General features: G+C 40.8%; 2 protein-coding genes across 3 annotated transcripts in view; one reads left to right on the forward strand and one right to left on the reverse strand.

The window, feature by feature from the left end:
* Nucleotides 1-599: 599 nt before the first annotated feature.
* On the forward strand, nt 600-3,809 carry LOC115192074 (extracellular superoxide dismutase [Cu-Zn]). Its single transcript, XM_029750192.1, has 2 exons — nt 600-1,088; nt 2,927-3,809. Exon 2 carries the CDS (start codon nt 2,949-2,951, stop codon nt 3,594-3,596), a length of 648 nt encoding a protein of 215 aa, XP_029606052.1. The 5' UTR covers nt 600-1,088; nt 2,927-2,948; the 3' UTR covers nt 3,597-3,809.
* A 6,195-nt stretch (nt 3,810-10,004) lies between these two features.
* Nucleotides 10,005-23,926, reverse strand: part of LOC115192075 (coiled-coil domain-containing protein 149) — a 38,325-nt gene continuing 24,403 nt past the window's right edge. Inside the window, exons 9-13 of one of the 2 annotated variants that reach the window (XM_029750194.1) lie at nt 15,768-15,915; nt 15,473-15,549; nt 14,916-14,951; nt 11,403-11,588; nt 10,005-11,126 (exon numbers count right to left, since the gene is read on the reverse strand). In XM_029750194.1, coding sequence (XP_029606054.1) covers nt 10,975-11,126; nt 11,403-11,588; nt 14,916-14,951; nt 15,473-15,549; nt 15,768-15,915 — 599 coding nt within the window. In that variant the 3' untranslated portion in view covers nt 10,005-10,974. The remainder of the gene's footprint in view (nt 11,127-11,402; nt 11,589-14,915; nt 14,952-15,472; nt 15,550-15,767; nt 15,916-23,926) is intronic. The other variant, XM_029750193.1, reaches the window with a different exon arrangement.

Genomic DNA, 23,926 nt, shown 5'->3' on the forward strand with positions numbered 1-23,926 from the left:
ATGGATGTGTGAGTATGCCCAATGCCTCCAGGATAAATTATGGTAAAGTTGGCCTCATGTATAGGCCCTTGGACAAATCAATACAATCAAACACATCCAAAATCCATCAGATTAAGAGTTTTAATGAAGCCAGCAAGGCAAATAATTAATCTCAGTGATTGACAGTATACAGGTATTATTGCATGTTGACTAACCAATTGCAGTGAAATGAGATTAAATCTAGTCATGATCAATTTCATATATTTCATTCAACTAAAGTAGATTGGCTTGATAGCAGAATTGACTTTGTTGGTTGGCTAGAAAGCAAAACTTTACACATCGTTAACTTTTGGGAAAACTGGTCCAGCTAGCTATTGTTAGTTCAAATAAAGCAAAAATGATGTACTAATACGAAAGTTCAATTGTGAACTATAAAGTATAAACCCACCAGAGCTTAATTTATGAAGGTCCCAGGCGGAGGGTTCTCGCTTGAACGTGGACGAGCATCTGGAAAGCCCATGCACTTTGAAACCGACGCCCACAGTGACGTAAAGCACCGCACCCGAGCGAAATGACCTGGAAAGAATGTGTCCCTTCTCACCCCCGCTCCACCCACCACCTACGCCCTCTGGTTACACAAGGAGAGGATTTTATTAATGCGTTCGTTTAGGAACCGGCTTCCACCCTGGCGTGAGCCAAGTGCCAAATCGTCTCAAAACAAAAGTGACGTAGTAATGAGTAGGATTCTGTGTTTTCACATGCAGAAGTGATTGCTTTTGATAAAAATACTTTATCTGAATTCCCAATGAAAATTATTTTGAAAATTCGAACATATACTTGTATTTAACGGAAAATAGATCTATGTTTCTGAACTACACATCATGCTGCCGTGTTTACAACATGACCGAGTGGTGCAGATTACTTTTTCTATTTGAGATTATTAGGATGGCGCTCCACCCTCACTACTTTTACCCGTTCATGTCATGGACCATAGCCCGGTGCACTTAATCGAACACCCTCAAGATTGACGGGCTCTATCTCTGCAAAGTTCGTGACAACCTCGATGGTTTATTCCGACAATTGTCAAGAATTGTGATTTCGCCAGACAGGTAGGCTACAGAGATCACGAACATGGGTATCAACTTATATTCTAGAAAATTGCTTTCCAAATCCGAATTACGTTGGACTTCAAAGACCGTAAACGACTGAGGAATGTGTGTTAATTTGGGTGTGTTTTCCTCAATTATTACTACAAACTATAGTGGTGGTGGAAAAACGGCACAATAGTCATGCATGAGTTAAATTAAAGATACCATAATAGAAAATACCTAGAAAAGTGAAAGTAACCCAGTAAAATACGATTTCAGTTCAAGTCTAAAAGTATTTGGTTTTAAATATACTTAAAAACCTTTTTTTCAATTTTCAGCTAAAATGACATACCCAAATCTAACTGCCTGTAGCTCAAGCCTTGAATCAAGGATATGCATATTCTTGGTACCGGATATGCATATTCTTGGTACCATTTGAAAGGAAACACTTAAGTTTGTGAAAATGTGAAAGGAATGTAGGCGAATATAACACAATAGAGCTAGTAAAAGATAATACGAAGAAAAAAACAAACGTTCTTTTGTATTTCTTTTATACGGTCATCTTTGAAATGCAAGAGAAATGCCAAAATGTATTATTCTAATCCAGGTGCAATTTAGATTTTGGCCAGTAGATAGCAGCAGTGTATGTGCAAAGTTTTAGACTGATTCAATGAACCATTGCATTTCTGTTCAATTATTTTATCAAGACTGCCCAAATGTGCCTAATTTGTTTATTAATAACTTTTCATGTTCAAAATTGTGCACTCTCCTCAAACAATAGCATGGTATTTCACTGTAATAGCTACTGTAAATTGGACAGCGCAGTTAGATTAACAAGAATTTAAGCTTTCTGCCAATATCAGATGTCTATGTCCTGGGAAATTTTCTTGTTACTTACAACCTCATGCTAATCGCATTAGCTTACGTTAGCTTAACCGTCCCGTGGACGGGACACCGATCCCGAAGAAGTTTTACGTATAAAAAATAAATATACTTTAGTATCAAAAGTAAAAAGTATAAATAACTTCAAATTCTTTATATTAAGCAAAACACACAGAACCATTTTTTTTAAAATTTACGGCCAAGCACTCAAAAACTCAGACATCTTTACAAATGAAACATTTGTGTTTAGCGGACGCCAGATCAGAAGCAGTAGGGATGACAAGGGATGTTCTCTTGAAAGTGTGTGAATTTGACAATTTTTCTGTCTTGCTAAGCATTCAACATGTAATGAGTACTTTTGGGTGTCAGGGAAAATGTATGGAGTAAAAAGTACATTCTTTTCTTGAGGAATGTAGTGAAGTAAAACTAAAAGTTGTCAAGTAATAAAGTACAGATACCCCCCAAAACTACTTAAGTAGTACTTAAGTACTTTACACCACTGCCTATAGTGTTTATGTGTTTAAACCTATTCGTATTAGAGAAGTAGGCTAAACAGAAATTGTAGTATCAGCTAAATAAAGCGTGTAGTGTAGTATAGAAATGTACCCTCCCCAAGTCCCTGTAATACCAGCCTGGCAGGTAAACCTGGCTTTTCAATAGCCTTTTCTAAATATTATAAATGTAAATATGACAGGGCATATCTTTCAAAAATATCTATAAGGTTAGGTAGGCAATGGTTAGCCTACTACAAGTCTATAGTGTTAGGCAAATATTAGAAATGTATAAAGAAGTGTACTTAAATAGTATAGAATAATTTAATGTACTTAAATCCCAACTTTGACCTAAAGGCTTCATCCTCCCAATTTAAATCAGTTTATATTTATGTGCATTAGTTAGGCTACAGGTTAGTTTAATGATAAAGCATGGTTGCCCTGTGGACACTGAGATCCTGATTGTGCATTTTGTTTTTCTTCTAGGTTACACAAAATAGCTAGGACCATGCCTTTATTTCATCCAATACTTCTGTTGGTTCTGGTAAGCTTCCAAGCCTGCTCCTTTACACAGAGCCAGGAGGCTGCCTCCAACATGGCCCCACCAGAGGCCACAGAGTATAACAGAACTGTCTATGCAGCCTGCAAAATGAGACCCAGCACCAAACTAGGCGAAGGTCTACCTAACGTGTATGGACAGGTGCTGTTCAAGCAGGAATACCCAGAGGGAAGCCTCAAAGTCCTCTTTCTTCTCCATGGTTTCCCAAGTCACAGTGATCATCAGCCAAAAGCCATCCACATCCACCAGTACGGGGATTTCAGCGAGGGCTGCGATTCCACAGGCGGCCATTACAACCCTTACAGGGTCCCCCATCCCAGCCACCCGGGGGACTTTGGGAACTTTGTGGCCCACCAGGGGAGGGTTCACAAGTTGACTGAATCAAAGGCCACTCTGTTCGGGGGGCTGTCGGTGCTTGGGCGGGCAGTGGTGGTCCATGAGAAGGCAGACGACCTAGGGCAAGGCGGGGATGCGGGGAGCCTGCTACATGGTAATGCTGGGCGGAGGCTGGCGTGCTGCACCATTGGGATGAGCAGTCCCAAACTGTGGGATAAGCACCATCATCGACAGCAGAGAAGAAAGGGACGGGAATCGTAGTTTATTCTTCTCTTTTCTTTCTGCGCTCACCACCTTTCATCACAGGACAACTTAATTTCATTGCTTTAATTCTATCCAGATCTAAATTACAAAAATGTTTCCTTCTCTTTTAAAGTCATGTTTATCTTTTATTTTAAGGGATAGGACAAGTTTACCATAGCTGATACCAATTCATGTATCTTGTATTAAACTTTGAAAGACCTTTTATTGAAATTCCAAGTGTGCTTTGTTAATCATTTCTGAGAAATTTCTTTCCATTACATTTCATTGTACTTTTACCGGTATATCAAAATAGATCTTTCAAATGAATACTCTTATACTAGCTAGAAGATACCGATCAACGCAATCATGTTTACATTAAGACACCGTGGTGATGGCGCAAGATATGGGTCGGAAAACATACCTCAATCCAGGGATGGGATATGCCATTGTACTCCAAATGTTACCTTTATCCATACTGCTCGATTGAGAAGATTGAAATAGTGATAGTTTTTCCAGGAAAACCGCCCTTTTTGTTCTCACGCTAGCATTAGCCACATTAGCAATTACAGAATGGCATGTTGTGTTGAACAACAAAGGAGCTGATTGGCTGACACTTCCATTTCAAAATTGCTGCATTGGCTAATGAAAACTAGCAGTATTTCAATCATTTCGATTAAGCAATTTAACCCAGGATTCAACAAAAAAGACAATATAGGCCTGGGGTTTCAAGCTTTGGTTGATTTCAAATTTAGTTCCAGTTTGTTGACAAGTTAATAATTGATACGTTGGATTCAACCAAAAATCAAAGTTAAAGAATATAGGACAGATCGAACTTTCCAAGCAGTAGATACATCTTTTTCAAATGTTTATATTTGGTTGTGTTGACAACCAAACACAATATCACTTTTATAATACAGTAAATAGCCAAATAAATTGTTGACAAATTGTTGGATTCATGTCTTCAACTCAACCAACAATCCGCCAGTGGCACTGATGGAACTATCCAAGCAGAGATACTAGCTTTTTGATGGTTGAAAGTAGTGATAACACATTGAAAATTCAACAAACTTCTGGCTGTCTTTTTGAGTGGGCGAATAATAGGTTGTAATCTCATTGATCAATGCCTAAACCAAATATTACCTGATTGTCCACGTTGAAATGATGTGGTGTACCCAGTGGGAAGGGAATATGCCCAAAATGGCATGGTACAGTATCTTGCACCTAGGTAAATCAATTTGAATTCTATCACTTTTTTTTGACAGCACCCCTCTTTATTGGAAGGAAACCTTCCATACATATTTGCCAAATGTAAAAGTGCTCCAAAGTGACTTTTTGGACCTGAATGCCAAAACATTCAAGAGATAAAGGTCCTCAAAGTTGATCCATTTGGCATACCCCACCATACCATGAGACAGATAAATGGTTGAGATTGACATAATTTAAAAGCTTACAAACAGGGTTGTCAAACAATTTTATAATATAAAAGTATTTTTTAAATAAAAACTGTCCCTTTTTAACCATTAATGTCAATTATCTAAAAAAGCATGAACACCAATTTTTTTCCCGTTGTAGTTTAGACCCTATTTTACATTTACATTTTTAAAAATATTTTAGTCATTCAGCAGACACTCTTATCCAGAGCGACTTACAGTAGTGAACGCATACATTTTTATTTTTTCTCCATACTGGTCCCCCGTGGGAAACCAACCCACAACCCTGGCGTTGCAAACACCATGCTCTACCAACTGAGCCACACGGGACCATGCCTGCCATTAGTTGAGACAACATGCTCTTGAATACAGGGTGATATAGATACTTTTGTACCCGTTTCCTCCAGCATCTTCACAAGGCCCTTTGCTATTGTTCTGGGATTGATTTGCACTTTTCGCACCAAAGTACATTCATTTCTAGGAGACAGAACGCGTCTCCTTCCTGAGTGGTATGACGGCTGCGTGGTCCCGTGGTGTTTATACTTGCTTACTATTGTTTGTACAGATGAACGTGGTACCTTCAGGAGTTTGGAAATAGCTCCCAAGGATGAACCAGACTTGTGGAGGTCTACCATTTTTTTATGAGGTTTTGGCAGAGTTTGAAGGTAGGCCTTGAAATACATCCACAGGTATGCCTCCAATTGACTCAAATGATGTCAACTAGCCTATTTTTTATTTCTGATAGGCTAAAGCCATGACATAATTTTCCGGAATTTTCCAAGCTGTTGAAAGGCACAGTCAACTTACTGTATGTAAACTTCTGACCAACTGGAATTGTGATACAGTGATGATTAAATGGAGCTGTAAACAATTGTTGGAAACATGACTTGTGTCATGCACAAAGTACACTGCTCAAAAAAATAAAGGGAACACTTAAACAACACAATGTAACTCCAAGTCAATCACACTTCTGTGAAATCAAACTGTCCACTTAGGAAGCAACACTGATTGACAATAAATTTCACATGCTGTTGTGCAAATGGAATAGACAACAGGTGGAAATTATAGGCAATTAGCAAGGCACCCCCACCAATAAAGGAGTGGTTCTGCAGGTGGGGACCACAGACCACTTCTCAGTTCCTATGCTTCCTGGCTGATGTTTTGGTCACTTTTGAATGCTGGCGGTGCTTTCACTCTAGTGGTATCCAGGATGGCACATCAATGCGAGCTGTGGCAAGGTTTGCTGTGTCTGTCAGCGTAGTGTCCAGAGCATGGAGGCGCTACCAGGAGACAGGCCAGTACATCAGGAGATGTGGAGGAGGCCGTCGGAGGGCAACAACCCAGCAGCAGGACCGCTACCTCCGCCTTTGTGCAAGGAGGAGCACTGCCAGAGCCCTGCAAAATGACCTCCAGCAGGTCACAAATGTGCATGTGTCTGCTCAAATGGTCAGAAACAGACTCCATGAGGTTGGTATGAGGGCCCGACGTCCACAGGTGGGGGTTGTGCTTATAGGCCAACACCGTGCAGGACGTTTGGCACTTGCCAGAGAACACCAAGATTGCCAAATTCGCCACTGGCGCCATGTGCTCTTCACAGATGAAAGCAGGTTCACACTGAGCACGTGACAGAGTCTGGAGATGCCGTGGAGAACGTTCTGCTGCCTGCAACATCCTCCAGCATGACCGGTTTGGCGGTGGGTCAGTCATGGTGTGGGGTGACATTTCTTTGGGGGGCCGCACAGCCCTCCATGTGCTCACCAGAGGTAGCCTGACTGCCATTAGGTACCGAGATGAGATCCTCAGACCCCTTGTGAGACCATATGCTGGTGCGGTTGGCCCTGGGTTCCTCCTAATGCAAGACAATGCTAGACCTCATGTGGCTGGAGTGTGTCAGCAGTTCCTGCAAGAGGAAGGCATTGATGCTATGGACTGGCCCGCCCGTTCCCCAGACCTGACTCCAATTGAGCACATCTGGGACATCATGTCTCACTCCATCCACCAACGCCACGTTGCACCACAGACTTGGCGGATGCTTTAGTCCAGGTCTGGGAGGAGATCCCTCAGGAGACCATCCGCCACCTCATCAGGAGCATGCCCAGGCGTTGTAGGGAGGTCATACAGGCACGTGGAGGCCACACACACTACTGAGCCTCATTTTGACTTGTTTTAAGGACATTACATCAAAGTTGGATCAGCCTGTAGTGTGGTTTTCCACTGTAATTTTGAGTGTGACTCCAAATCCAGACCTCCATGGGTTGATAAATTGGATTTCCATTGATTATTTTTGTGTGATTTTGTTGTCAGCACATTCAACTATGTAAAGAAAAAAGTATTTAATAAGATTATTTCTTTCATTCAGATCTAGGATGTGTTGTTTAAGTGTTCCCTTTATTTTTTTGAGTAGTATAGATGTCCTAACCACCTTGCCAAAACTATAGTTAACAAGAAATGTGTTGAGTGGTTGAAAAATGAGTTTTAATGACTCCAACCTAAGTGTATGTAAACTTCCGACTTCAACTGTATCTACAACACAAAATCTGTGTACGTGTGTGTGTGTATGCATCGGTCTGTGCCCGAGTTTGTATTGCTTCACAGTCCCTGCTGTACCATAAGGTGTATTTTTATCTGTTTTCCAAAAAATGTAATTTACTGCTTGCATGAGTTACTTGATGTGGAATGAGTTGTAGTCATGGCTCAATGTAGTACTGTGCACCTCCCATAGTCTGTTCTGGACTTGGGGACTGTGAAGTAAACCTCTGGTGGTATGTCTTGTACCTTTTACTGAGGAGTGACTTCCGTCTGGTCACTCTACCATAAAGGCCTGATTGGTGGAGTGCTGCAGAGATGGTTGTCCTTCTGTAAGGTTCTCCCATCTCCACAGAAGAACTCTGGAGCTCTGTCAGAGTGACCATCAGGTTCTTGGTCACCTCCCTGACCAAGGCCCTTCTCCCCCGATTGCTCAGTTGGCTGAGCTGCCAGCTCTAGGAAGAGTCTTGGTGATTCCAATCTTCTTCCATTTAAGAATGATTAAGGCCATTGTGTTCTTGCGGACCCTTAATGCTGCAGAAATGTTTTGGTACCCTTCCCCAGATCTGTGCCTCAACACAATCCTGTCTGGGACAATTCCGTCGAGCTCATGGCTTGGTTTTTGCTCTGACATGCGCTGTCAACTGTGGAACCTTGGCATACACCTGTCTGTATGCCTTTCCAAATCAAGTCCAATCAATTTACCACAGATGGACTCCAATCATGTTTGAGATGTTTCTACAACTTGAGCAATGGAAACAGGATGCACCTGAGCTTAATTTAGTCTCATAGCAAAAGGTCTGAATACTTATGTAAATAAAGTATTTAAAAAAAAGTTTATACATTTTATTTATTTATATATTTTTTATTTTAATCTTTGTCACTATGGGGTAGTGTGTGTCGATTTTTTATTTATTTAATCCACTTAAGAATGAGGCTGTAATGTAACAAAATGTGGAAAGAGTGAAGAAGTCTGAATACCTTCCGAATGCACTGTACATATAAAGTGTGTCAAATTTGATGGAGTTGGAGACGTGTGGCCACGCAGTCATGGATGAACAGGGAGTATAGGAGGCTGAGCACACCCCCTTGTGGGGCCTTCGGTGTTGAGGATCAGCGTGGCGGAGGTGTTGTTGCCTACCTTCACTTGGGGTCAGCCTGTCAGGAAGTCCAGGACCCAGTTGCACAGGGAGGGTTTCAGACCCAGGACCCTGAGCTTAGAGGGCCCTATGGTATTGAAGGCTGAGCTGTTGTCGATGAACAGCATTCTTATATAGGTATTTCTCTTGTCCAGTTGTGGTAGGGCAGTGTGCAGTGCCATAGCAATTGCGTCGTCCGTGGATCTGTTGGGGCGGTATGTGTATTGTAGTGGGTCTAAGTTGTCAGCTAAGGTGGAGGTGATATGGTCCTTAACTAGCTTCTCAAAGCACTTCATGATGACAGTAGTGAGTGCTACAGAGCGATAGTCATTTAGTCATCTTCACTTTCTTGGGTACAGGAACAATGTCGGACATCTTGAAGCAAGTGGGGACAACAGACTGGGATATGAATAGATTGAATACCAGTATGTCGGTAAACACTCCAGCCATCTGGTCCGCACATGCTCTGAGGACACGGCTTGGGATGCAAGGCTGCCAGCCCAGATGGCAAGTGTTAACACACTTAAATGAAATAACACCTATCCTGTATTCAAGAGCTATTGTCTGAACACTAAAACCTCATATGATGTGAAATCCTTTTTACTGGTTTTAGATAATTGACGTTAAAGAAATTCATTTTTAAAACTAAGTTGTTTTGCACTCCAATAAATAAGAAAATAAGTTGACAACACTGTTTGTAAGCTTTTAAATTATTTCAAACTCAGCTGTTTATCTTTTCCAGTGATGAAGACATGAATGTCTCATGGTATGGTGGGGTATGCAAAATAGGTCAACTTTGAGCACCTTTATCTCCCGATTGTTTTGGCCTTCAGGTCCAAAAAGTCACTTTCTGACCACTTCTTCCAAGGGCAAACATGTATGGAAAGTTTTGTTTAAATGAAAAGGGATGCTGTCAAAAAGTGATTGAATTCAAATGGATTTACCTGCAACTCCTTACATGTTTCAATACTCTTAAAGCCCAGTGCAGTCAAAATGCAATTTTACATTTTTTCTTTATATCGCATTGTACAACAGCTGATGAAATGAACACTGTAAAAGTGTGAAAACATTTGATCAGTGTTATTTCCTGATAGAATGTATTTTCAACCAGCAACTACACAGGACCTTATAAATCAGCAGGTTTGCATGGGCGGGAGTTTCGGCTTTCCATGGTGACGTCACCATGCTGTAAATTGGTTAATAGACCAAAGCATTACAAACATCACTGCCAATAACAGCTAGATTTCAGTTTTCCCCTCCCCACTCACACCACTCCCAGACAGTCCTAGCAAAATGCTTGCTTGAGAAATCATTTTTTGCAACAAAAAAAATCATTATTTTGACATTTTAATGGAAATCTATTATAGTAAGGTAATTGTTTTCCAGAAATAATTTGATATAAAACTACTGCATTGGGCCTTTAAATAACTATTCCTCTCCCCTCCAACAACTGATGGAAAGAGCTGGGTGGGTGCAATCCATAAGATTTCAGAGTGACACTATTAGAAATGTTATCAATAGAACTCTGAGGTGCATTGAAAAAGAGTGCTGGTACTCACTTTAATTTGAGTTAACTAGACAAGGTTTGCATTTTAGAGATGGTATTCTATAAGAGTTGCCAGTACTCAAGCAGTAGAACATATAAGCTAGTAGGTTCTCTGTATTGGTCAGTCCAGGCCAGCTTCAACCACTGAATAGAAGGGCCGCAGGGTTCAATTCCACGTTAGAGCAATATCGCTTTCAGAAATGTTGGGAGCTTGGAATCACCAGTAAGCAGTACGACATCTTACAGAATGCACCCTCAGGAGTATCGAAACTCATTCTATTAGTGTCAATCTAGGCATGGTTTTGGCTGAAGTAGCTGTCATTCTTCACCGTTTTCCCATCCTGGTCTGAACATTCAACATTGTGGTGTGATTGGTTATTCTCCCCGTGGGTGGGACTTGTTTGAATAGGAGAGCTGCAGGTTGATGTTGAGGATGGAAGATTAGTGTCTTCTGTCATAGAGCCCTCTGCCATGTCAATCTCCTCAGACCCCACCCTTAAGATGTCGTCATCTGACCAACTCGCCTCTCTCTGAGTGGGTTTTTGGTCCTTTACAGGCTCTGATAGGTGGCATATGTCTTACAGGGCAGGACATGTCCAAGTCTGGCCCTGAGGAAGGGGATGGAGTCCCGCCTACAGTCTCGTCTAATTGGTACCTTGGAAGCACCGTGACCTCATTTGCACTTTGTGATTGGTCGACAGGTTTATTGTCTCTGCTTGAGAACAGTCAGTGACTTCCTCAGCAGTTTTGCCTGTCTAGTTTTGCTTGGATGTGTCCAGGCTGGCTGGCGACACTGGCTCCTTGGTGCTCATCTCTGTATCCCCCGTCACACTGGGTAACAACCCCACATCTTGGGACGGGGGGGACGGACGGGGAATCTGCCTGTCATTGGCTACCTTGTCATCCTCTGCTCTACGGTCAAAAGAATTGAGAATGTTATGGTATAATTGAAATGTAGCAGCATTAGTAACATTGATTTCAACACCCAGAACCAAATTGGCAGCAATGAGAATGGTGTAGTCATCTGCTGTAATACAAATTAACGATATAATACATAAGAGCAAGTGAAAGATACATTCCTCTATAGAATGCATGAGAATTGGAATGTAAGCTATTTAATAAAGTTGCTATTTATACAGTTAGCCCCACAAAATTACATAGAACGTAGAATATTCTAATTTACCTGTGGTAGACTGCACAGTGGGAGGTACTTCCTGCTCATGGGGGGTTACTTCGTGCTCAGTAGGGGGTACTTCATGCTCAGTAGGGGGTACTTCCTGGTCATTGGATGGTACTCCCTTCTCCTCAGAGCTTGTCACAGTGGAGCTAGGCTGCAGAGTTTCATTCAGGATGATGGCATCTCTCCCTCCTATCACAAAACAAGCCAAATAATATTACAAGCACTATTTTGTTTCCCCTTTTATGTGATATCCAAATTGGTAGTTACAGTCTTGTCCCGTTGCTGCAACTCTCGTACAGCAGAGGCGAAGGTCGAGAGCCATGCATCCTCCGAAGCACGACCCCGCCAAGCCGCACTGCTTCTTGACACACTGCTTGCTTAACACGGAAGCCAGCCGCACCAATGTGTCGGAGGAAACACCGTACTCCTGGCAACCATGTCAGCGTGCACAGGAGTCAATGGGACAAGGACATCCCGGCCGGCCAAACCCTCCCCTAACCCGGACAACGCTGGGCCAATTGTGCACCGTCTCACAGGTCTCCCGGTCACTAGCACCGCGATGCAGTGCCTTAAGACCACTGCGCCACTCGGGAGGGCCAGATTACACTTTTGATATAATAACATGTCCTAATGCCTGTACAGTGTTAACAAAACCATGTTACATCAATTGTCACACATTTCTACTAGATCACGTCATGACAACTGTATTGACAAAAACATACCCCCAACCTACCCTGCACATAAAAGCCAAGATCTTTACTTATAATGAATTTACAATACAAAGAACTGGCATGCACTTAATAGATTATTTTGACAACCAAGGCATCTCAGTGTTATGTGTGACTGGGCAGAGCATCCCTTATTTTTGGATACATAATACTGTAGAAGGGACAGGGTAAATATAGGGTGTGGCTTCAGAGTGGCTTCTCTTTTGGACTGGTCCCAGATCAGTTTGTGCTGTGTAGCACACCAATGCAGAAACGACCATAGGAGTTGACTATGCAGCTCAAATAGATCTAGGACCAGGCTACCTCTTCAGTCAAGTCTGGGTTTACAGGGATCAGTGCAAAGGACATTCTTCCCATCCAGTGAGAAAGAATGTTCAGAAAAATATAGTTAGGTTTCTTTTTGGGTTCACACTGTAGACAAGGAAGACAGGGAAAGCATTGTGACTTCCTCTCTGCCTGACCGGCCTTATAATTTTGAAGGCCGGTCAGGCTTTCTGCAGTGACTCAAACGTTTTATAAGTATGGTTCTGTTGCATTAGTGTATTTTCTTCTCTGTAAAAAACAGAATAAATTATGATTTTTCAACGCCGATACCGATTATTGGAGGGCCAACAAAGCCGATACCGATTAATCGGCCGATTATTATTGTGATTAAAAAATTGTGTGTGTGTGTGTGTGTGTGTGTGTGTGTGTGTGTGTGTGTGTGTGTGTGTATATATATATATATATATATATATATATATATATACACATACACACACACACACACACACACACACACACACATATACACACACATACATATATACATACATATACACACACACACAGCTCTGAAGTGACAACGATACTGAAGAGTCTGCTTAGGAGACAAATACTCTCAACTGTGTGAATAATAAAAATAGAGTTTAAGTTACCTGTGATGAATGCTGAAAACAAAAACTAATTTCTATATGGAGGAAATCCTATTTTAATAATGGGCATGGTAAGAATTGACTACCAAAGTGCGAGTCACAATTCCCATGACACCTTCTAGCAAAATCTGAAAAGCGGTTCCTTCATTTATTCCATAGGATATTTTTAGATTAACTTAAAATAAGGTCTGTGTTTGGTTTAGGCTTACACCACCTTGCCAATTTTATAACTGTGTAGATATCCATAGGATATAACTCTGATCAATATAAGTGAAGATACATTTTTTTGTAGAGTGGATTTATGAAAATATGTTGACAAACGTTACCTAGTGAGATTTACACGGGTATCTAAACGCCGAGGCGGTTTAAGCACAAAACACAGACCTTATTTGAAGTAGATCAATACATTCTCTATGGAAGACATGAACGGTAAAATAATGAAGGAACCCCTTTCAAGTTCAGCCGCAAGTTATTACAGGAATTATGACGCGTCGACTATTTCTCTCTAAACCATACATCTTTGACTATTACGAGCCTGCTGCTGCCTACCACCGCTCAGTCAGACTGCTCTATCAAATATCAAATCATAGACTTAACTATAATATAATAAACCTTAGGTCATTAATATGGTCAAATCCGGAAACGATCATCTCGAAAACATTATTCTTTCAGTGACATACGGAACCGTTCCGTATTTTATCTAACGGGTGGCATCCATAAGTCTAAATATTCCTGTTACATCGCACAACCTACAATGTTATTTCATAGTTGCGTAAAATTCTGGCAAATTAGTTCGCAACGAGCCAGATTCTGTATACCCCGATTCTGTGTGCAACGAACGCAAGAGAACTGACAATTTCACCTGGTTAATATTGCCTGCTAACCTGGATTTCTTTTAGCTAAATATGCAGGTTTAAAAATATATACTTCTGTGTATTGACTTTAAGAAAGGCATTGATGTTTATGGTTAGGTACAGTCGTGCAACGATTGTGCTTTTTTTTCGCAAATGCGCTTTTGTTAAATCATCCCTGTTTGGCGAAGTCTGCTGTCTTTGTTAGGAAGAAATAGTCTTCACAGTTCGCAACGAGCCAGGCGGCCCAAACGGCTGCATATACCCTGACTCTGTTTGCAAGAGAAGTGACACATTTTCCCTAGTTGAAAGAAATTCATGTTAGCAGGCAATATTAACTAAATACGCAGGTTTAAAAATATATACTTGTGTATTGATTTTAAGAAAGACATTGACGTTTATGGTTAGGTACACGTCGGAGCAGAGAGTCCTTTTTTGCGAATGCGCACCACATCGATTATATGCAAAGCAGGACAGGCTAGATAAACTAGTAATATCATCAACCATGTGTAGTTAACTAGTGTTTATGATAGATTGTTTTTTTTATAAGTTAAGTTTAATGCTAGCTAGCAACTCACCTTGGCAACATAAAAGCAGGTGGTTAGAGCGTTGGGCTAGTTAACGTAAGGCTGCATCCCCAAGCTGACAAGGTAAAAATCTGTCGTTCTGCCCCTGAACAAGGCAGGTAACCCACCGTTCCTAGGCCGTCATTGAAAATAAGAATGTGTTCTTAACTGACTTGCCTAGTTAAATAAAGGTTTAAAAAATAAAAATAGGCAAATCGGTGGCCAAAAATACCGATTACCGATTGTTATGAAAACTTGAAATCAGCCCTAATTAAAATCGGCCATTCCGATTAATTGGTCGACCTCTAATAAATATAGCAAAAAAAGTATACCATGGATATTTTCAGGGACAGGATGGAGATAAAGCAAGTCCACAGCAACTTAAAAAAAAAAAAAAAAAAGTAGTACACTATATAGTACAGTATTAGTGAAGTAAAGTAAAGCAGTGGAAACATACTTCCAGAGAATCCCAGAGACACATTGTAAGTCAGGCCTCCAGAAAGCAGAAGGAAAAGAGAGATGAAACTCAGTACAGTGGGAGAGAGAGATGGAACATCAAAATCATTCATAGTTTGACAATAGTGACTGGGTACCAAAACTACTGGCCAGTGACCACATACAGGATCAAAAGCTATCAGTATGAGTCACCAGTTAATGGTGCCTCATACCACCCAATAATACTCTATTTATATTAGCTCATGCCACTTTCAAACAGCATTTATGAATGTATACAGCAGGGGCATTCAATTGCGAGCCTGGGGGTCCGGAGTACCGCTGGTTTTCTATTCTACCTGATAATTAATTGCATCCACCTGGTGTCCCAGGATCTAAAATTAGTCCCTGATTAGAGCAGGGAAATTAAAATCAAATCATGGAACTGGCTTCGAGGTCCACATTTATATTTTCATGGTATACATACAGGCTAGTAAGTTACTCATTATGCGTCATGATATCAATTCTAAAATGATAAAAATGACCTCAGAACAAAAAAAATAAACAGTGTGTGGCAGAGACCTGGGAGGCTCCATAGTCCCGACACCTCTAGAGTCTTCAGTTTCTTCTCAAGCTCCCCTACTCGGTTTCCCAGTATCCTGTTTACATAGGAAGAGTTACAAACAGACATGGGACTGTATTCAATGAGGTGAGATATTCAAAACGTTGCAGGTAGAAATGCAATAAGTAAGTACATGGCATAGGGGCTACTTACAGAGTAACTAGAGGAAATTGGCCATGAGAGTTAGAAAAACAGAAGAAATTCTGATTAAGAAGAAAGGAATTTCAACATTTCTAGAGTAGAAGAGCTCCCTACTTGTTGGTTTGGCGCTGGTGCTGAATGACCAGGTTCTTCTCATGGATAGTTTCCAGTAGGGCTGTGGCCAGGGACTTGAGGTCTGAGATGGACTGAGACGTGACAGGGAGACTGCATCCATGGTCCTCAGAAAGCAATAATTCCTGCACTGAACACACACAAATCCCATTAAGGTAGGTAAGATGTTCAGAAAAAAAGACTAGATTTAGTCTGTGATTATGTTTGCCTAGGCAGATGTTTTTGGGGGTTTAAGTTTAGTCTCCATCTTGGATAGCTTTGCCTTTTGATGCGTATTACGTATGGAAGTAAATGCATGGTGCAAGAGCATGTGAGCTGGATACAGAGGGATGTTGGCATTGATTATGTATTCATTATCTAAAATGAAATGTGCAGAGAACTGACAATGTCCAGAGATATCTACATCAGCACTGGCTTTAGAGGAAAATTAGGTAACACTTTACTTGACACCCAGCATCATAGCACGATCACAACCATGTCATAACAGCTGACATAGCTTGTCGTAACAGCTGTCATGACCCATATATTTACACCTGTTGAGACTTATTTTATGGCTGTTTCCTTTTGTTTGAAAATGTGTTTGTCATTTTCTATTGTTGTAATGAATTCTTTAGTCATGTTTTTTCCATAACATTTTAAATAACACACTGACACTGTCATAAAGCATTATTACCATCCTGTGTCACTTTACTTGGACTAAGAAAACACACTTTATGACACTGAAGAAGCAATATGACCATCATAATCATATTAGTCTATCAAGTACATGCCCTTATATCAGTCATGAGGGTGTCTTGTCCTGCTCCTGAATTTTGCTTGCAGCAGTGTTCTGTCACTCATGGGGACACTACGTCACAGCCAGGTCTAAGGGTAGACCTAAAAGAACTCTAACCCCTTGGTGCTGCCATAGAGTTAAGTGCCCATCCAAGAAGGCTTAAGTTCATTGGCCACAGATAAAATTACGTCAAATCACATTATATGTACATTAGCTTTGATTGGAGTGATGTCAACATACTTTCAAAATCTTAGCTAGCAGTCATCATGAATCATGTAGACAATCTACTGGCAAATCCTTGTCATATGAAGAGAAATTATAGATAAAATGTATCGGTGCTCATCAGCCATTGGACATAAACATTACACAACAAGTTGGAAATGGCAAATTCAACAACGGTTTTGAAGGAATCAGTGACAGTGGCTGTGTGGTCCCAAAATCGGGGATTAAGGGACTCTTTTCCAAGTTTAAAATTATAAACATTCAACATGCTGTCAATGACGCATGATTTGTGCCGCGCTTAAAACAACTTAACTCGGAACTGCGAAAAAACTTGACTTCAGTAAGTTCAAGACAAGTGGAAAGTTGGGAATAAACGAGCTCCAACTGGGAAACTAAGTTTTGAACGTCATCCAACTTGAAATTGTAAATCAGGCCTCTTTCTAGAGCTACGACCTGAAGATCAATGACGTCATCATGATTCGACCTCGTTTTATTCCCCCCAGAGTTCCCAGTAGTTTTGAAAGCACCATAAATCCAGAGAATGGCAGGCTTTGATGACAATTTTCCCACGAAGGACCGCCGTGCCACCTTCCTGTTCAAGTGAGCACAGCACAACAAGGCGAGTCCAAAAATGTATTGTATGCTGCTGCATAAATTATGCAATATGCCAGGGAGATAGGTATACTGTAGCTAAGAACGTAATACTAAGTGTTTGTTGTGTAGTAAGTTGTTAGTAGCCCATGTGCCTCACCATAATCATTGTCAATTTACCCCTCTTAATTGGTGCCTATAACCTGTTTCAGAGAAATGTCTTCAAATATTGTAAGAGCTTTCATTGTCTGCTTATATGCCCCCTTTATTTATCCTACAGTTCTGACTTGGTGTACAGGGAGAACACTAAGAACGGCCCATGGTTCTGAATTCTGTCACTGTTCATTTCAAAAGTGCTAAACAAATAGTTATATTGACTACGTCCGTCCTAGCTCGCTCATTAATGTCTTAATCGAAATTACGGATTGCCTCTTAACCGCTTGTCGTCCCCTTTATGCCATAGTTTGTACATCTCAATTGTCATTAGAAACCACATGTTTAAGCAAGTCAGGCATATCAGCTATGATTTTTTTTAAAGGCAGTAAATGAGTCTGAATGAACTGTTTCACTGCCAGACAAGGCTACGCTGATAGCCAGGTGTAGCAGTGGTAAGATGTTGGGGCTGCTGTTGGGAGAGCTTTATGTAGGCCCTAACAGGTTGTGGGCACTGTTTGTCACTGTTATTGTGCAATTAAATGTATTTAGTGTTGTGGCTTTGCTGGCATGCATCCCACTTGTTTGTTTTTTGCCCCACTAAGATTTACATGCCATCTATATAATGAATAGGGTGGGTTGAGATTATTAAATATAAAAGCACTAAACCTCTTTCTAAAAGCTTCACTTATTCAAAAGTTTTACATGAACCCTGAATGGTTCTCAAGTAGATTACTAAGAAAAGCTCATCCATTGTTTAAAAATGGCAGATTGCCATGAAAATTATACTTTGAAAAAACTATCGCTCTTCTTTAAACAAGCATTGCCGAGCTGGCTACAATTTCATCCCCCTGAAAAAAATTGAACAAATATTATGGCTCAACTCAAATGCGCTGGTTAATAAATTACCTGTATCATTGGGAAAGATGTTTGAAAAGGGTATTTTGTTCTTAAATAAATATTGTCAATTGGAATGGTAGAGTTGTCTTTCATGGAGTTATCAGAATTGTACGGGAAGGTCTGCTCAATCCAAGAGAACAACCAATTGATTATAGCATTACCCCAAAAATGGAGAAGGCAGGTGGTAGCGGGAGGAGGTAGGGAACTAGTCTGTCCGCCCAATATAAAAGGATCAAAACTTGCGGGAGGAATAAAAATAGCATAAATAGGAAAGTATACCAGTTTCATTTGAGGATCAGTATGTTGACAACTGTGCCATACAGATAGCAAAATAGTTGGGAAGAGATTGTTGATGTACCGATTCCATGGTACAGGGTGTGAGTTGATATATAAAACGACGCAAGATTCAAGACTTCGTTCAAGACTTTTCAACTAAAATTATTATATAGAATTCTTGCCAACAACAAAATGTTGAATATTTGGGGCATAAAATCATTGAAGCTCTGCAGATTTTGTTTTGAGGATACAGAATAGACCATTTATTTTGGTATTGCCCTCAGGTAGCCCGTTTCTGGTCTCAGTTTCAGGAATGGCTGAAAATGCATAACATTTATCTAAAATTGACCCTAGAAATAGCACTGTTATGAGATCTGGAGAGACCGGGTCAGTCAATTACTAATACTCATCTTCAACTCGCAATCTGTGGATTCGATTAGATTGAAATTGTATGTTAAACATCACAGCATAGTTGAAAGATATATGTTGCGCAGAGGGTGGCCAGCAGAGATGGGTGGAATGGGCTGAGGGAAGCTGAGGATTGAGATATGGAATTGGAGATAAGTGGGAGTGGAGTTGCTGGGCGGGAGATAGAATGATGGTCAAAGTAATAGAAAAAAAAAAAAATCATAATAAAAAGTGTTTTGAATGACACTGAGGAGCAGTGTTTTTACAGTTAATGCCTGTTTTCCTGAGGCTGATGCCGTGCAGGTGTTTGTACACATGCATATACACACACACACTCTCTAATTCCAATAGACACATACATGTAAATAGTGCCAGACTGGCATTCAAACATATACAGTTGGCCTTGATGTTATGATTTTAGTTGTCCTTGATGTCCTTAGTTGTTTTCTGTTTTCTTGTGTCTTTTTTTCTCATGAGTTAATTTTCTTGGGTGTTGGTTCTTGGGGTGTGGGGAATGGAATAATGTTTTTAAAATTATTTTCTTTTCTCTTTCCTTGGGGGGGGGGGTGATTGTGGGAGGGGTCTCGAATGGTTGAGGGACTGCGTCCCAGTTTTTTGGGCTTTGTGGGAGATCTGTCGACGTGGCCTTGAGCAGGGCGTTGACCCTGGATGCTTGTGTGTGCCGCTCTGAATGGGAGTCTGTTGAATGACTGGTGTGGTTGTTGTTGAGCGGCAAGTATATTGTGTTTTGGATATTCAATTAATAAAAAAAGATTTACATGCTAAAATCGCCACTGTATATAACAAACATACTGTTGGCAAGTAGACTATGGTGTAATGGAATGTTTTTCCTTGTGTGGTAGGTCTCATAATTAGCCATAAAATAACAACAGGTCTAAATGTGTCATGAGTGAAATTACCATATTATAACAGGTTATGACCATGTCATAACGTGTTATGATTCTGGGTGTCAAGTAAAGTGTTACTAAAAATGAAATACAGGCAACAGAAACGACAGCCTGCTTTTAAAATGCATGTCCCAAATCTCTCTTTACATTACATTTCTATGTATTCCAATACATAGAAATGTAAAGAGATATTTGGGACGTGCAGACAACAAAACAATATTTCAGTCAGTTTACTTATTTTCTTAGGTTGGTATGATGGAAAAGATTGTAAGTTGACGTATATAACATCTCGAATACAAAATATTGATTCAAATCCACTGGATATACCTGAAGAGCTAAAGTGAGTCATTATGTACAAGAAATCTGAAAAAGGGATAGTTCCAGGATAATAACTTCTAAGAGTTTTTCCAGTGGTGACCTAAAACATGATTGGGAAATGCAGACTTCAGACAATCTAAACGATGTGTAATGATCTAAACCTAACACAGCTGGTGACAAAGCCTATACGGCCCAACCCTAAAGATCCTTTAAAGTCAACTCTGATTCTAATGAATACACCAGAGAAATATGTTTCTACTGGTGTCTTTGCCAAAGATATTTGTGACCTTTGCCCAATTGTTTGCATTAGAGATGTGAAAAAATAAATAAAAATCTAAGCCTCGGGTCATCACAAAAAGGACATTTAAAAATGTCAGTGAATAGGCTTCTTTGACATGATCTTTATTTTAGTGACCTTGACTGTATTTCAACTATCCCTGAACATGATTTAGCTTTCAGCCTTTTTGCCGATGTCTTCAACACTATGGTGGATAATCATGCTCCCTCCAGAAAACTAAGGGTTAAAAGGTAGATTGACTTCTGATAATTCCGGAGTGTACCAGGCATTCAATCATAAAAAAGATGCTTGGGTAAAGGCCAGAAACACAGGCTTAGGCCCAGACTGGCCTCCTTACGAAAAAAAATGCCACTATTGATGCATTTAACACCCTAAGTAACATAATAAAAAAATCCCGATCAATCTCATGGCATGAGACATCCCAAAAATCGGTCTTTTCAAGAAAATGTCTGTAGCGTCCGAACAGTTTGACAAACTGTTATGACCACTTTATGGATAGGGCAGACTCATGACAAGTTCACGGGACTCGTCTGAAGGTAACCAACCGTAACCGGTTTAAAAATATTTTGTAATTTTGTAAAAAGGGGTTAAATGTGTAAAAATAAAAAATACATTTCCTGAGCTTTCTTATATATCCGAGATATAGGACAAACACTTCAAAACCTTGTTTCTAACTTTTTGACTGTATTTGCAATTTATGAATGTGTTATTCAATGCATTTCTTTGGGCCAAATTCAATACATTTTCTTTTGATACCTAAAGGGGTCCTAAAACCAAACAGTTATATGATTCATAGTATGACCACCTTAAAAACAATTCCACGTGTCAGCTTAGAATGTAAGCCAAATCAGGGTTAAGGCCTAGGCATGGCACTATTACAGCAACCCTTTAGAAGTTAATGATATTTTCAATACTTTAGACATTAAAATGAAATGTGGACCTGTCAAAAGCTTTTGATACTGTTGATCATGCCCATTCCTCCTGACAGAGCTGGTGTAACCGAGTCAGGTTTGTAGGCCTCCTTGCTCGCACACGATTTTTCAGTTTTGCCCACAAATTTTCTATGGGATTGAGGTCAGGGCTTTGTGATGACCACTCCAATACCTTGACTTTGTTTTCCTAAAGCCATTTTGCCACAACTTTGTAAGTGTCACTGTCCATTTGGAAGACCCATTTGCGACCAAGCTTTAAGTTCCTGACTGATGTCTTGAGATGCTGCTTCAATATATCCACATAATTTTCCATCTTTATGATGCCATCTATTTTGAAGTGCACCAGTCCCTCCTGCAGCAAAGCACCCCCACAACATGATGCTGCCACCCCCGTGCTTCACGGTCGGGATGGTGTTCTTTGGCTTGCTATCCTCCCCCTTTTTCCTCCAAACATAACGATGGTCATTATGGCCAAACAGTTCTATTCATCAGACGAGAGGACATTTCCTAAAAAAGTACAATCTTTGTCCCCATGTGCAGTTGCAAACCGTAGTCTGGATTTTTTTATGGCGGTTTTGGAGCAGTGGCTTCTTCCTTGCTGAGCGGCCTTTCAGGTTACGTCGATATAGGACTTGTTTTACTGTGTATATGTCATAATTACAGCCGTGTTGAAGAGACCAAACTGCATGCGGAATGTGGATACTCATCTTTTTAATATATAAGTATACACAGAAAAACAATAAACACTCACGACAGGCTAACAGGCTACTTACGAACAAACGAATAGCAGTGTTAACTCAACCACCCACAACCCCAAGTGACAAACATACTCCTAATTATATGACTCCCAATCAGGAACAACGATAACCAGCTGTCCCTGATCGGGAGCCACATAGAAATACAACACCCAGAACACACATACATACTCTGCCACGTCCTGACCAAAACTACACAACACCCTCTGCTGGTCAGGACGTGACAGGATATAGATACTTTTATATAGTACCCGTTTTCTCCAGCATTCTCACTAGGTCCTTTGCTGTTGTTCTGGGATTGATTTGCACTTTTCGCACCAAAGTACATTCATCTCTAGGAGACAGAAGGTGTCTCCTTCCTGAGCGATATAACGGCTGCGTGGTACCATGGTGTTTATAGTTGAGTACTATTGTTTGTACAGATGAACGTGGTACCTTCCGGCGTTTGGAAATTGCTCCCAAGGATGAACCAGACTTGTGGAGGTCTACCATTTTTTTTTGAGGTCTTGGCTGATTTCTTTTGTTTGAATGGGCTGTTTGAAGGTAAGCCTTGAAATACACTGCTCAAAAAAATAAAGGGAACACTAAAATAACACATCCTAGATCTGAATGAAATAATCTTATTAAATACTTTTTTCTTTACATAGTTGAATGTGCTGACAACAAAATCACACAAAAATAAATCAATGGAAATCCAATTTATTAGCCCATGGATGTCTGGATTTGGAGTCACACTCAAAATTACAGTGGAAAACCACACTACAGGCTGATCCAACTTTGATGTAATGTCCTTAAAACAAGTCAAAATGAGGCTCAGTAGTGTGTGTGGCCTCCACGTGCCTGTATGACCTCCCTACAACACCTGGGCATGCTCCTGATGAGGTGGCGGATGGTCTCCTGAGGGATCTCCTCCCAGACCTGGACTAAAGCATCAGCCAACTCCTGGACAGTCTGTGGTGCAACATGGCGTTGGTGGATGGAGCGAGACATGATGTCCCAGATGTGCTCAATTGGATTCAGGTCTGGGGAACGGGCGGGCCAGTCCATAGCATGAATGCCTACCTCTTGCAGGAACTGCTGACACACTCCAGCCACATGAGGTCTAGCATTGTCTTGCATTAGGAGGAACCCAGGGCCAACCGCACCAGCATATGGTCTCACAAGGGGTCTGAGGATCTCATCTCGGTACCTAATGGCAGTCAGGCTACCTCTGGCGAGCATATGGAGGGCTGTGCGGCCCCCCAAAGAAATGCCACCCCACACCATGACTGAACCACCGCCAAACCGGTCATGCTGGAGGATGTTGCAGGCAGCAGATACACACTGAAGAAAAATATAAACTCAACATGCAACATCTTCAAAGATTTTACTGAATTACAGAAAATGTAAATAAATTATTAGGCCCTAATCTATGGATTTAACATGACTGGGAAGACAGGCATGCATCTGTTGGTCACAGATACCTTAGGGGCGTGGATCACAAAAACAGACAGTATCTTGAGTGACTACCATTTGCCTCATGCAGTGCAACGCATCTCCAGAGTAGATCCGTCTGTTGATTGTGGCTTTTGGAATGTTGACCCACTCCTCTTCAATGGCTGTGAA

This window comes from Salmo trutta, chromosome 4 (assembly GCF_901001165.1).
Source record: "Salmo trutta chromosome 4, fSalTru1.1, whole genome shotgun sequence".
Lineage (NCBI taxonomy): Eukaryota > Metazoa > Chordata > Actinopteri > Salmoniformes > Salmonidae > Salmo > Salmo trutta.